This window comes from Sinocyclocheilus rhinocerous, unplaced genomic scaffold (assembly GCF_001515625.1).
Source record: "Sinocyclocheilus rhinocerous isolate Xijiao unplaced genomic scaffold, SAMN03320098_v1.1 scaffold754, whole genome shotgun sequence".
In the NCBI taxonomy this organism is placed as follows: domain Eukaryota; kingdom Metazoa; phylum Chordata; class Actinopteri; order Cypriniformes; family Cyprinidae; genus Sinocyclocheilus; species Sinocyclocheilus rhinocerous.
This window is the reverse complement of record NW_015658045.1, coordinates 549,443-565,366: the sequence shown is the minus strand read 5'-3', so window position 1 is coordinate 565,366 and position 15,924 is coordinate 549,443. Positions and strand designations below refer to the sequence as shown.

Sequence of the window (15,924 nt, the reverse complement as noted above, 5' to 3'; positions counted from 1 at the left end):
ATTCATAAATAATAATATATAATACTTAAACACTGCAACCACATTTATATATAAACATATTAATAATTACATTATATTATCTAATCATTTTATTTAATTTATTATCAAATTAATTCTCTAGTATCTGTCTACATCATGAACTGCTTTATTGCTTTATCGTTATTATTATTATGTCGTTATTATTAATTGTTGGAGGCAGATCAGGTGTTTATGAGAAGCTAACATTCTCTCACTCTCTGCAGGTTCCTCAGGATGAGTGGGGTGGCTTCTCGTCTGTGGGTCAGGATGACGAGATCCCGTGCAGGAGGATGAGGAGCGGCAGCTACATCAAGGCTATGGCAGAGGAGGACAGCGGAGACTCGGACTGCAGCCCTAAACCGTCACCGAAAGTCCAGGCCCGGAGAGCCAGCTATCTGAAAGCCACCCAGCCCTCCCTCACCGAGATGACCACACTCAAGTGAGTCTGGAAAAGTATTAGCTTGTGTATTTTGCTGCCGTGAAATCACATGGGAAATTAAATACATGTGCTGTATGTGTACGTCTGGTGTGTACGTGCATAGACCTGCCGATCCGTCTGCAATTTCAATGAGCCGTCATCTTCTCTGGGGTCATTTTAAACATGGTATTTTACAGGCATTCCACCCACTCCGCATCTCTAAGTGCTGTTGGGATGGGTCTCTGGAGACGGTGTAGTCCCATCCTTAAACCCACCTCTGTTCACACACAAATGCATACACACACTCTGTGCAATTTCATATAAAATACAGTGCAGTGTATACAGTGTATAAAATACTACAGTGCAAACCTTTCACTCTCCTCTTTATTAAAAATTAAACAGAACAAAGTCATTTCAATTTTCCTGTGCCTTTAAAGTTCCTTCCAAGTCCTTTCATTTTTTCAGTTGCACACTGTTATATCGTCTAAAAGTGGGTCTTTTTTAATGAAAGAACTGATCTTTAGTATTTATGTTAAAACCTCACATGCATATTGCTATTATAGCCGTGTACTACTATACAGTGGCAACATATCCTACTTAGAATATATACAATGAAGTGAGTCACTTTTAGGATCCCACAGAGAGCGAACTAATTTGCATTATAAAGAGAATCAACACTCACTTTTGGTTCTCTGTGTGAAAGCGAGCTTTGGTGTGTAAAGTTTGCAAACAGCATTTGTATAATGCGAACATCATCGCTGTGACAACATCAGTGCAGTGTAATTATACACCCTTGTTTTTAAAGAAATTAATACTTTTTATTCAGCAAGGGTGCACATTTATGTCATTTATCATGCTACAAAAGATTTCTATTTCAAATAAATACTGTTCTTCCGAACTTTTCTATTCATTAAAGGACTGTGAAAAAATGTATCACAATTTCCAAATGTATTAAAAAAAAAATTTTTTTAACATGATTATAAAATTATAAATATTTCTTGAGCACCAAATCAGCATACTAGAATCATTTCTGAAGAATCATGTAACATTGAAGACTGGAATAAAAGCTGCTGAGAATTCAGCTTTGCCATCACAGAAATAAATTTCATTTTAAAATATATTTAAATAGAAAATTATTTGAAATTGTTATAACTGTTTTACTGTATTTTTACTCAAATAAATAGAGCATATTATTTTTTTAAATACAATTAATTTAACAAAATTTAAATATTTTGTATTATTTACATTTTATCGAATTACACTAGGATGTAGTATATATGTTTTTATATGGAAACATTATAATTCATATTATATATTTAATTTACCATATGATGTCATCAAACTCCTAATGTGCATGAATAAAGTGATGCCGTTCCAAATGAATGCATTTTGAACTCTTCAGATATTCCCTTCTCAGTGTGTAAGGAATGGCGAACACTGCGTAAGGGTCCCTGTGATGTGCTCTTTATCTTTTTCTGCTTGACAGGAAGTGCTGCAGCATAGAATATTTATAATCAGAGCATTGTGCCTTTAACTCAGAAATGGACACACACATTCAAATACGCATATACTCCTGTACACACACATACATGAAACTGTGCTGATAAATAATACCTAATAAAAGTGGAAATATCTAAACCTTTGAACCATAAACACACTTTCTGTTCAGACACACAGTAATACAGTAGACATACACTCATGTGTATTTAAATAACCACATGTATACACGGAGAGAGAAAAATTTTTTGCGTTATGTAATAAATATGCAATCCCCTGAGGCCTGTGCTCATTATAAACAGATATTTCCCTTATTTCTGCAAAACAATTCCACAGATGTGGAACCTGAGCCATAAGCTATCTATAATTTTTATTTTTTACAGCTTTTTTTAGTAAATTTTTTGTCAAGACACGTGTGGCTAATATTTAATATTAATTTATTTTATATGATTAGTTATAAAATTTTAGTTGATGATGTCATACTGCAACAGACCAAACTTTAACCAAAACAGTTTGAAAATCATTATTTATATTAAAATCAACTACAATGTTTTTGCTTTAAACAATTGAAACATGCTTAAATAGTTTCAATGTATTACATGTATAAATAATTTATCTACAACATAAAACATGTGAAAACTGTCTCTGTAAAAAGCTCAGCTCCTGAAATAACAGCATATAATGAGAATAAATGAGCATTGTCCTATTTTTTCCACAATATATAATTGTATGCTTTCCTTCTCATAGTACACCTCAGCGAACTTCTACTATGTTGTTGTTTTTTCATAATTTGCTGCTTTAATTTATTTCATTCACTGTCGTCTTCCTCTAAATCTATTTGTGTACTTTTCCTGCAGTCTTCCCTCTTTGTTTTTCTTTTACTCCCTCTCTCTTTCTCTCTCTCTACATTCCTCACTCCAGTGAAGAATGACTAATGTGTGTTTTTTTTTCTAGCTGTAACTGCATACTATTTTAAGAGCCACATCCATAATTAAGATTGACTCGACCTGGAAGGGATAGAATGTGTGTTTGTGCGCTTTAATATGTTTCTGTGTTCATATTTCAAGGACCTGATTGTCCATCCACATGTAAACACAAACAGTTGAATGCTAGTACTAATTGTGAGGAGTTCATGTTTACATTGGTCTCAGATATATGAAGAGTACACTAAAACACACACGCACACACATAAACAGGTCGAGTTGTTTTTAGGTCAACAGTAATGAGTGTGAGATCTCTGTTGGAGGAAAACAAAGGAACATGATGAATGAGTGTGTTACAGGAGTAACCTCAACTCTCATTTCATTCTCATCCCTCATTAAATGTACACCTGTTCTCGCTCTCTTTCTGTTTGCAGGATCAGTACGGAGTCCCATTCCCCCAAGCTGCAGATCCGGAGTCACAGTTACCTGCGAGCGGTGAGTGAGGTTTCAATCAACCGCAGTTTGGACAGTCTGGACCCGGCAGGTCTGCTGGCCTCACCCAAATTTCGCTCCCGAAACGAGAGCTACATGAGGGCCATGAGCACCATCAGCCAGGTTGGTCATCGCCCCTCGTTCTCTGGTGGAAATCACCATTAAGATACTGATCTTACACCAGTGGGAAACAACAACTGGGCCTGGATCAGATCCTAAAGGTGATTTCCAACCAGAGCCTTCCTCAACGTCAGCCTTCAAGAAGGTTTGCAAAGGGGAGGAAAACATGCAAACGAAAAGAAGCTATATTTTTGCTCAAGTACTCAATTTTTGTTCAATTCCATTGGTCATCTCATAGAATCATCTCATTATCATCTTTTGATCCATGCATTATTCAGAAGTTTAATTTGCGTACTATCAGTATGGTATGGATGATTAGGATTGGCATCGCAAATTGTATGTTTGTGAATACTGTGTTAAAGGTGCCCTAGTTAGTGTACTTCTTGACAATAAGGCTAAAGCCCCAAGTATACTTCAGTTTTGACACAATTAATAGTGAACGTATACAGCTGAACACAATGCCATTTGATAGCATGAGCGTACATAGGCGGTCGATACATGCACACTAAAAAGTTTAATCTTTGTCCATTTTATGTGCTTTTTCCCTCTAGAAGTTATGACTGATGAAAATATTTTTGTACTCGTTCAAATTAGAGCCATGAGTATCTCTTATCCAACTCACACAATCGTTCGTTAACATGGGTGTCTGTTATTGTTGCTGACTCTAGTGGTTGTTGGTGTTATTCCATTATCCTAGTAGTTTGTTACTGTTATTCAGATTCAATTAATTATATTAATTATAGTCGTTTGTTGGCATTATTCCATTATTCTAGTAGTTTGTTGGTGTTATTTATTATTTTCTTTTTTTATTATTAATAATTTTTTATTTATTTTTTGCTGTGAAACATTGGCTCAGTGTTGCCACCTTTTGGACAAATTAATCAGTGCAACAATAAAATTCAAGGTGCATGTGCGAGTTGAGTAGTTCACGCGGTTAAAAATAAATTGGCATTGCACATACAGTATGTGCTTGTTACCTTGATGAAATTTATGCCTCATGCACTGTACGCATACCTTATTGTACCTTATCAAAGTATACTTTTTAGCTGCCACAGCTGTTTTAAATATATAAACTTAAAAGTTCACTTTTACACATTTTCCTCATTAAAAAAATGTACCCCCCAAAACTTGTTCACTCATAATTTTTCAGTCATATCAAAAACTATAGTCATTTCAGTAGCCTATTTACAGCTGTTTCATTTACATGGGAGAGGGTCGCCTTAGGGAGGCCACCATTTTGAGATCACATGACTAGCTGTATACTACTCACTTTATCTCTGTTACCCTCTTGTTATTGCACACTTTTACTCAGAATAAATTAATCATGACTAACTGCAAATAGACCATTTCTACAATGTCATATGTAACTAAAACTGGCATTTTTGTGTAATGCTGCCTCCAAACACCTAGATGTCAGTACAAGTCCAAGATGATTACCATATCAGACAGTGCAAGAGTTGGCTAGATGCTTACAGAAATATCCAAACACAGTTCCTTTCTGCATCCCAATTCACATGCAATCCGCCCTATTTATTATTCAGAAATAGTGTTTCCCCAAAATTGTAGTATGTTGAAATGAATATCTCAAAGGTACCCAGATGTTTTTTCTATTTCCGGTGAAATTTTGAATTACAGATACATGCACACTCTAACGGTGGACACAGATTTGTTTAGAACTACAAACTAATTTTTTAAACTACAAAAATGGCAGTTATGTGTAAGTAGAGGGGTTGAAGTAAAAGGGTTTACATGATTAATAATCATCTGTAATCAATAAGTGATGCAACTGATGCCGTAACTCACATGACACATGAAGAATGTAGTACATCCGGGAAATTTCATTCATAATATTGCAGAACATAACTTTTTAACGGTCACAAAGTAAGTGCTTTATCAAATGTAGTACCGACTCACTATGCAATTTCAGACGCAGTTGATTGTGTGCAACAAAAGGATATGTGGTGTCAAGATGCAGTTTTATGATGTAATAGTTTGTCCCAATACTGCTGACTTACTAATAAACTACTCAAAAGTATATTTTCCCCATCACCAACAAGTACATGCTAGCAAAAGAATTTAACTTCTCCTCTGTCAGAATGGGCTGTTGTAGAGCTCTGCATTTCAGCCCAAGCCCGATGGGGCACGACTTATTTACGCCCCCTATAGCCGGGCTTTGGGCCAATTTTCACATAATATAGCTCACATGTGGGCCGGGCATCGGGCCTGTTTTAGGCGTCTCCTTCTTTTTATATTTTAGACTTTCATCAGTTAAGGTGATGGAAAAGATGCGCTGCGCTGGTAGAAACAACACAAGACCATGCTACCGTGTCCGCGACTGTCGAGACCGGCTCGCACGGTGTTTAGTGTCCCTGCCAGCAGCATAGCAACGAGTGTGCCTTCAGCGCAGCTGGAAGAGTTATAGAAGAAAAGAGGACTAGATTAAAACTACGGCTGCCCCGACTAAAGATTTTTCGAGTCGTTCATTTCAGCCATTATTCGACTGATCGCTCGTTTATATTAATTGAATTACTTAAACATATATTAAACCATAATGAGCCTTTTGATATATATAGGCTAGCTAATCTATTCGCGCGCAAGCATAGGCATAAATCTTGCCGCAAAGCACCAGCAAAAGTATTAATGACTATGAATGTGTCGGGAAAATAGTAAGGAGATATTTTAATTATTTATTAATAAACTAGTGTTCTCATGTCTATGAGGCAAGTAGCCTATAGCCTCTATGCATTCAGGGCCGTCCTTAGGGGAGTGCAACAGGTGCAGTCGCACCGGACCCCGCAGCGAACGGACCAAGGGGGACACCCCCCCCAGAAGGCAATCGCAAACGGACCGAGGGGGACCAAGGAACGCGATTGTGAACGGACCGAGGGGGACCCCACTCCCTACCTCGCACCGGGCCCCGCGTCAGCTAAGGACGGCCCTGCATACATTAAGCACGCTTTAGCTTCCACACTCCACACAAACACTTGGCTTTGCACCTGACAGCGCACATTTATCTAGGTTAAACGTTTAAACTAACATTGTGATATGCTTGAAGTGTTTTATATCTATGGATTTTATTGTAGGCAAGTCAAGTGATGATTTGAGAAGGCTAAATTGATCAAACGTGATCAACTCACTGTCTGCAGCTGGCCGCTTGGTCATCACTTTAAAAAACAAAAACTTGTTTTCCTAAATTACCTTAATAAAGAAACTTAAATAAATATAACCACTTTGCCATTAAAAACAAAATGGAACTAGTTTAATGGCTGCAATAGTAAGCTGTGTAATGGGGAGGAGAATAAAACCGGGACAATTTTAAGGTGAGTGTTCAGAGCCTGACAGCTCACTCAGACAGAGAGCAGCCCTAACCTTTTAGAGAGCTGCTTCCTCCCACCCGCGAAAAAAGACACTGCCCTCAGGCATATGTGTGAAAGTGTGTCCTTTCTGCTCCCTTAGGATACATCAATCATTTTGGTGACAAAAAGCTCAGTCTGCTCACCAAAAAAAACAACATTCATTGGTCCCTCATGTGTATAGTGAATGTGTGGGCATTGTATGTTTGTACATGCATACATATGTGTTGGTGTAGGTGTGTTTCTCTATGGGTTTTGGGGGTTTTATTGCTACTAGATGATTTGCAAATCTTAGTGCCTGCCTCCCTGTAGTCTCCTTTAGCCAATGGCAAACACTCTGCTGTCTATCCTCCAATCACAACTCACTATTAGTCCTCCAGTCACATAATTCTCAAAACATGGTTTCCACTTCCTTTCCAACCTTAAATCACACTTCTTCAGCTTCACTGCTGTAGTATAGAAAGAGCAATAGTGATGCAGCCACACCTGATTTTGCTTTCACTTGTACAGATTTCCTCCCCTCTGCACTCTTTTTTTCCCCTGTTGCCTGTATTAGTGTGTTTAACCCTTATTATTTAAGATGCAGCTTGGCTGTTAGAGGGTTAAACTGAGCCTACATGACAAATGACATCTCAGGATTCACAATTTGCACATTTGCACATCCCCGAACAATTGATCTTACATCAATATTTAACCTATTACTAATTCCGACTATGGTGTTTACTCATTTTGGTATTTAGGGTGTCATGACATTTTAAGCTGAAACAATGTGATTAAGTTGATTAGAAGTAAATCTATGTTAAAGTTTAGAAAAATCACCCTTAACATCACATTTTTTTCTCTCTTAAACACTGATACACTTGTGTTTTTTATTCTTTGTGCTTTTTGCTTTTGTGTTTTGTAACATTTTTTGCTTGATGTTTAAACATATTTCTGGAAATAAAAGACATTTTTCCAACACTAAAAAAAGGTTAATATGGCAACAAAGGACCCTAGATTGTGAATGCAGGTATCCACTGTGTAGTACTTTTTTTGTTGTACTTTAAATCATATATTAACATAATTATATTAATTTAGTTAAATTATAATAACAATATATAAGTTTTATAATTTATTCATGCATGCTGTTTTATTTACGTTTTAAAATTTTGTATTCTAAGTATATCTAAAAAAACAATATAAATAATACAATTTATATTATATACAAATAAAAATGGAGTAATGAATGAATCAAACGTATATATTATGTTAAAATACTTTTGCATTTTAAAAGTGAATAAATTTTTTATAATGACTGACTATTATAAAAACATTTAGGTTTTTCAAATTAGAAATTATTCATTTTAATCTTTGGTTAACTTTCGTGGTGTCATCATACCATACCATACCTTTAGTATGCCTACTGCAATTCTTGAACAGGTTTTCATAACTCAGGACTAAAAGTCATGCTATACATCTTTCAAAATGTATGAAATATTGCTTAGGGTTAAAACTCACCTTAATCCAGGGCCAAACTTAGCGTGAAAAGTCAAATGTGTTTTTGTAGAGCTTTGCAGAACTTCTTATGATCTCACTAGAATCCTCTGCCTTCTTAATACAATGATTTAAAGTCATTGTACATTAGTAAGCCTTGAGCTAACATCTTGAAAGCTGCTCATTCAGTCAGGAGTGTTTAAAAATATGCAACTATCCCATGACAGGAGGGTAAAGGGGTAATATGACAGTATGTGGTGATGTGTTGTCTCCCTCTGCAGGTGAGCGAGGTGGAAGTGAACGGGCAGATCGAGGCCGTGTGTGAGAGTGTGTTCAGTGAAATGGAGTCTCAGGCTGTGGATGCTCTGGATTTGCCGGGGTCCGGATGCTTCCGCATGAGGAGCCACAGTTACGTGCGGGCCATTGAAAAGGGCTCCTCGCAGGAGGAAGAAGAGGAGAGAGCGACACGTCAAGCCATCTCACCACCTCGAAATACAACTACTGTTAGAACCATCCAGAACAGTACAGGTACGAGCACCTTAAAACCTGGCAAAACAACTACTATTATTGTAGTTTTAATAATGGGTTTAAGGGTCAGTGACATGCCTTATTTTTTTTAATGCAGTGTAATTCATACTTAAAATCTCTTGAATGAACCTTTTCTGTGATAAAGTTTTCCATTTCTATATTCAAAATTATTTTTATGTTTTTTGTAGGCATAAAGTCAAAACTGTCCGGGTGGTATAACCACCTGATTTTGTAACAAAGAAAAAAGGGGGTTAAGTAGTTTGGAATAATATTTTCTTTTAAAAATACTAATGGCAAGTCTTTTTTTTTTTTTTTTTTGATTTATTGAAAATAATGATTAGGATGTGCACAAACATCTGTGGTGTTTGGAAAATATATTATATATAATAATTTTTACTCGTTTACTCATAGTTTAGAAGGACCCTGGCTGCAGTCTCACGTGTGAAACCCCCCCAAAAAAGTTAACTTTATTATTTTTAATAATTTCATATAAAGAATGAAGATTGCATTTCTTAGAACTTGGCACGTTTTTTAAACTAGACATTTAAAGAATTTTTTCCCGCATCATTCCTAATTTTAAAAATCTTTTGTCATTGACCAATCATAACTTTATATAAAGTATATAGATATATTCTGTTGGTACAGTCAACTGTAGCTGTTGAATATAACTATTGAATTTTAAATGGCTTTATAAATAACAGACATTCTTACTGCTATAAAAATAAAGGTTCTTTATTGGGATTGATGGTTCCATTTAGATCCTTTAACATCTATGGAACCTTTCCATTGCACAAAAGGTTCTTTATAGTGGAAAAAAAGATCTTACGTGTTACGTCCCACATGAGTCTAGGGATATAGGAGGACATTAAAAAATAAATTAAATAAAGAGCATTAGTCTGAGCCCTGCCACCTCACCACAACCAAACAAATTAGCATCAAGAATTTTATTTACAGTTCATGGAACAGAGAAAAGGTATTGTAATAAATAAAAATTCAAAGGGAAGCAATGGCTTCAGGAGGGGGCAAGGCCAAAATAACAAAGTAATCGAACTGAGGTAAAACCTCTAAATAATCTACCAAAGAAAAAAAAAAACTAACTCCCTTCCTAGCCCCAAAACAGGAGAAAACAGTTAAACAAAAATGGCACCCACCTCCTTACAGCTTCCAAATAAACAAACAAACCAACAATCAGTAAAGTAACTAATAAACTGGACATAAACTGATAAAGGTAAATAACATTAATCTACACACTTAACTGCAAATGTAAACGTTGGAGACAATCGCCACAATAGATAAAAAAAAACAAAACAAGCAATACAATACCAAAGAGTAGAAAGTTAAGCAACTATAGTTCAACAGCAAGAATGTAATTTGCAACAACCAACTGGGGACTGTGCAGGACAAAAACAATGCTCTTGGGAAAGTTCTTGGGGAAAAGTTTCTTCTCTGCTTTTGTGCTGCCTCTCTCTTGACTGGTAAGCAGCCGCAGCTGGGGGCAATCAATCAGCTACCTGCCAGATGGATTGAGTAGGAGGAGCCAAAGGGAAAACTGAGAGAGAAACACAAATGCAAGAAAACACAGCATTTGTAATGTCCCATAACAATAAAGAACGCGTCTCTGGACGTAACATTAGATTATGAAAATATTTTTCACTCTAGGAAAAAAAATTTTATTTTAAGAACTTCTCACTGAAAGGTTCTTTACAGAACCCAAATATATTTTTTCTATGGCAGTGCTGTGAAAAACATTTTTGGAACATTTATTTTTAAGAGTGTACCATTGAAAAATGTACAGTCTTCCCACTTTCCCTCCCAACAGTATTCCATTTTTCTCTTCCTTGCATCTTTCACTCTCTCGGTCACTTCATCTGTATGAATAGAGAGAGCCAAGGTCTCTTCCCTCCTTCTCTCTTGTGCGGCATGTTGTTTAATTACAGCGATTAGAGAGTCTCATTCTTCCTCCTCATCACACTGTCATCAGGGTCGTAGTCAGCTAATTAAAAACATTTACAGACAAGTGGGACGAAGGGAGGCTGGAGAGAAAGAGAAAGAGCTGTTGAGACAAATTAGAATGAGAGAGAGGAAACAGACAGACACATAATAGATAGAGACGAGAGTTTGGGATTTGGGGAATGACTTCTGCATTAAAAAAAAGCTCAATTATCGACTGTATCGACCATATAATCGTGTATCTTACACTTGGGACTATTGACAAATATATAAATATATAAAGTGTTAATATAAACATTAAAAAATATTATAGTACTGGTTGGTTGTCAACAGTGTTGGGTGTAATACGTTACTGTAATTAAATTACTTATCCACTGAAAGAAGTAAAGTAAGGGATTACTGTTCATTTTTAGGTAATTTAATTACAGTTACTTATAAAGTATTTGCGTTACATACTGTAAATAATTTCAGCAGTTCTAAAATCAATACTGAATTTGAAATCAAAATTTAAAGTCTTGAGGTAAAATTGAATGCAGCGTATTTAACCCTCTGCGTGCCGGCGCGTTCACTTGCAGTTTTTCCTGATAAGAGAGAAAAGGACCTAAAATACCCAGATACAGATAAGACTATAATCAATCGAATCTATAAATTGTATACTTTTATTTGTGTACACTGACAATAACAACAAAACATTGTGCTTTTGTAAAATAAACAAAACAAAAACAGGGTGCGCTTTCTGCTGTTTTGATCTCCGTGAACTTCTTTCTGAAACGCGTCACAAAAACAAACCGAAACTCGGCGAATACTTGACACACAGACGTGAGAAATATGTCTATAGAAAACTTGAAGTGTCTACTTTTAAATGAACCAATTCAAATCGAAAATGAATATTCTCTGATTATGTAATCCGTATAAAACTAAAGCGAGGAACAGTCTTTCCCGTCTGAGCTCATTATCTGCAGCCATACCTGTGCGCAAACGCCCTTGTCACCTAGATACAAAAAATAGATTTAAAAAAATCAAGATTCATCTACTTGTCATTGTTTTTGGAAGAAGACTTGAGGAATAAGCCGGAATTTACCTCAGAAGAACAGCGCGATCTGACGCGGCTTTATTCAGCGAGAAGATCATTTCTTACATTAGTTAACGTGTTATGTTTTAGGCTACATAATTGTACGCATTTTACTAGTTGTGCTTTTCTTTTTTAACTTGCCAAACTGAAATGTGTGAAAGAGAATAAAATATGCTGAAATATGATATGCTATGATATGTTGTATACATGTACAGTATGTCAGTGTGTATGAAATATGGTACTAATTGCTTTGAAAAGTTTAATGCTTACAGCTTCATACATGTACCTCTGGTTTCACAGACAATCCTGAAGTCTAGTCCCAGATTAAATTAATTTCTGAGCTGTTTTAACTGAAAGAAACTTGCACTGACATACCTTAAAATATGTCAGTTCCATTGTTTTATCTCAAGATGCACCAGTAATTTTCTCTTCTGGCACATTTATATAAGTTACTTAAAAATGTACTTTTCTTAAGCTTTTTTGTTATTTGGATATTTTGCAGAGTAATTCTGTTTGTTAACTAAAGAAGGTTACATTTTTTATTAAAATGCTGAAGTATTACAGTTGTTTTAAAGCTAAAATGCTAAACTATTCCATGTTTACCTCAAACTGAAATAATTAAGAATTTCATTTCTATGCATCAAGGTTTATAGGGATTTTATGAAGTAATTAACGATTCGAATGATTAAGTTACTTATTGAGTAATTAAAGTTACTTTTTTTAGACAGTAATTATAAAAGTAATTTAAATACAATATTGATGATGTAATTAGTAATAAGTAATTAATTATTTTTTAAAAGTAAACAGTCGCGCTGTCTAATATATTTCTGGGAACTGTGATTCATTTTTTGATTAATAGAGAGTTCATAAGAACAGCATTTATTTGAAATTGTTTTGTAAACTATAGATGTCTTTACTGCCACTTTTGAGCAATTTAATGAATCCTTGCTGAATAACAGTATTAATTCCTTTAAAAAATCTTACTGACCCCAAACTTTTGAACTGTACTTCAATTTTGAACAATTTAACCTCATTAAAGTCATCAGAGTAAGTCTCATGAAAGTTTTTGCATTTTTATTTATTTTTGTACATTGCTTTAAAAATAACTTTCACATGTAACACATTTCTTTTATACACATTTTTTTTTTCATTTAATGCACACAGTTTCTTTTGTTTGTTTCTAAAAGTCTTAATACTAAAAGTACTAAAAGTCTTATTAATTTATTTCAGATCATGAGTCAACAAAGACTCACAAACATCTCAGGTAAAGTAGTAAGATACTTTATTGGACTGAGCTGAATGTTTGCTAAAAACCATCTCTTTATATGAAAGTGGTTTTAGTTGGGTTTGATTTGTTAAAACTGTTTTAGTCCATTATTTGGCATCTAATTGACCCATTCAGGCCTATTTGCAGACCGTCTGTGACCATTATTGGTGGCCATTATACATGGACAGGGTATTTAGCCAAGATAGTGCAAGGGAGGCCACTTGTCGTGTGAGTGCCCATTGCTTGTGGAACAAGCATGGCGTGAACCAGTTAGATTGTGGAAAGATTTGATTGACTTAATCAGTTAACCCAAACAAACTGTGTGGAAGTGTTTAGCTGGGCAGTTAGATTTAATATGTGAGAGAAGTAATGTTCTCCTCCTGTAAAATGAAGAGTGGAGAGAGAATACGAGAATTCCTTCATTTTCAAAGAGAGTTGGCGATTTAAGGAAGAATGACACCATTGGTGACGAAACGTTAAGCAACTTCTATGCAACATTTGGGTTTGATGCATTATGCAAATGAATCCTGATGTGATGTGAGAGTTTAAATAGCGGTGCTCACATGATCCACCTCCAGCAGTTGTACTGGATTGCTGACATGGAACAAAAAGTACAGTAGCTTGCCAACTTCCAGCGGTTAAATCACTGTCAATGTGAACAGCCTTCATGAGGAGTCATTGGCAGAACACATGACCGGAAGGCAAAATGAAAACAAACAACCAATATGCTTTATATAGATGTACACTAAATGAAACACAAGCACACCTGATGTTTTTCCTCAGGCTTTGTGACTAAAAACACACATACATACATTATCGACTTATTGTCGCAGAAGAAATCGATCACAGGGAGCTAAAAGGTCAAAAAACAAGCGGAGAAAAACCACCTCCAGCATTGGCTGAAAGCATAAATCTCTGGATTGAAATATGTTTATTCTGTGTATATCTGCATGTTATAGATATTCAGTACAACACAATTGTCACGAGTGTGATATTGTTTTTATGCTCACAAAAAAGTTCTGTAAACAAGACGTTGATATTGAATAATGTACGTTTTTGACTAAATCTGTCCAGTTAGTTGAAAATATTCCATTTCATTGGTGAGAGAAACCTTCTCTGGAGTGAAAAAATCACTCACATACTCTGGTCTGGATCTAGGGCTGGGTGCTACATCAAAGTCTTGATGATCAGGATTGTGTTGTTAAAAATACCGTTTATTGAAACATTACATTAAAGGTATTTGTTATTATTATTTGTATTAGTTTTATTGTTATTATTTTTTAACAAACATTACATTGGTTATTATTATTATTATTATTATAACAAAAATCACACAACCATGATATTTTTTTTCCTTCGTGCAATCTTGTTTTAAATGAATTGTTATATTTTCATTTTATTACATTTTAAAATGATGATTAAATTGTTGAAGTTTATTAATTAACTTTATTGGACACATACATTTATATTAATTTAGAAAACAGAATTTAGAAAACAAAAGGGATTTCATGGGGCTCTGAATTAAAAGATAGCTTGCTCTCTGGAGTTTACTTGTAAACAAATATTCATTCTTGAGGTCTAACAAACGTAGAATGCATTTCATTCCCCATGAATGGTATGAAATTAATGTTGCTATAAATATTGATATTATACATGGAAAAAAATATTTAAATATAATAGTTTTTGATAATATTCTTGACCATATCGCTCAGTCCTATCTGGAACACAGTAAACACAAACAGTTTGGTAACGCTTTAAAATAAGGTTCCATTTGTTAACTATATTTAATGCATTAACTAACATTAACTAACAATGAGCAATACATATGTTACAGTATTTATTAATCTTTGTTAATGTTTGTTAATAAAAATACAACTGTTCCTTGTTAGTCCATGTTAGCTCAGGTTTATTAACTAACATTAATAGATACAACTTCTCATTTTAATAACGTATGATGGAATTAACATTAAAGGGGTCATATGATGCGATTTAAATTTTTCCTTTGTCTTTGGAGTGTTACAAGCTCTTGGTGCATAAAGAAGATCTGTAAAGTTGCAAAGACTAAAGTCTCAGATCCAAAGAGATATTCTTTATAAAAGTTAAGAGTCAACCACGCCTACCTAAAACGGCTCGTTCTAACACGCCCCCACATGTCTACGTCACGATGTGCGAAGATTTGCATAACACCGCCCAAATGTTCACACAAAGAAAGAAGGAGTAACTTTTATTCTCGCTGTAGTATTGTTGCTGCCGCCATGTCGTGAAGGCGCTGTGTTTCGTTGTGAAAGCGAAACTACTTTGTTTGGCCTTCCAAAAGAGGATGATATCCGCTTCGTCATGCCTGGAGCTGATCCGTGCTGGTCACTGAGGAAATACATACACTTCACGCTGTGGATAGCCGGATCGGCTTTCACCGTGGACGAAGCGGAGTCCAGCCCGGGGTCGTCACATGTGGTTGCTGCAAGCCCACCGGACGCTCTGTCGAATCCGCTGGCCGTTCCTCACTCTAGCCTTCCGGCCTCCGCTCACTCAAGCCCGCCGTGTGTGACGCTGTGTGTTTCGTTGTGAAAGCGAAACTACTTTGTTTGGTCTTCCAAAAGAGGACACACTAGAAATCAGTGGTTAAGTTGTATTTACAACACTGTTCCAGAACACTTCAACCCAAATATTCAGATGTGTGCAGCACATTTTATGGAGGACTGTTTCCTGATCCTGGAAGAGTAGACTACAATGCCGGCAGTTCTGACTCACAGTCTGTAAGTACGTTTTCATATTTAAAGAATTTGCCACTGATGATTCAAACGCCAGTTTTG

At 35.6% G+C, this 15,924-nt stretch overlaps 1 protein-coding gene across 1 annotated transcript in view; it reads left to right on the top strand.

The window, feature by feature from the left end:
• The window catches only part of LOC107722024 (disks large-associated protein 1-like), an 82,301-nt gene that overhangs the window by 30,801 nt on the left and 35,576 nt on the right, over nucleotides 1–15,924 (top strand). The window contains exons 3-5 of the mRNA XM_016530252.1: nucleotides 243–457; nucleotides 3,291–3,471; nucleotides 8,576–8,822. Of these exons, the coding sequence (XP_016385738.1) occupies nucleotides 243–457; nucleotides 3,291–3,471; nucleotides 8,576–8,822 (643 nt within the window). The remainder of the gene's footprint in view (nucleotides 1–242; nucleotides 458–3,290; nucleotides 3,472–8,575; nucleotides 8,823–15,924) is intronic.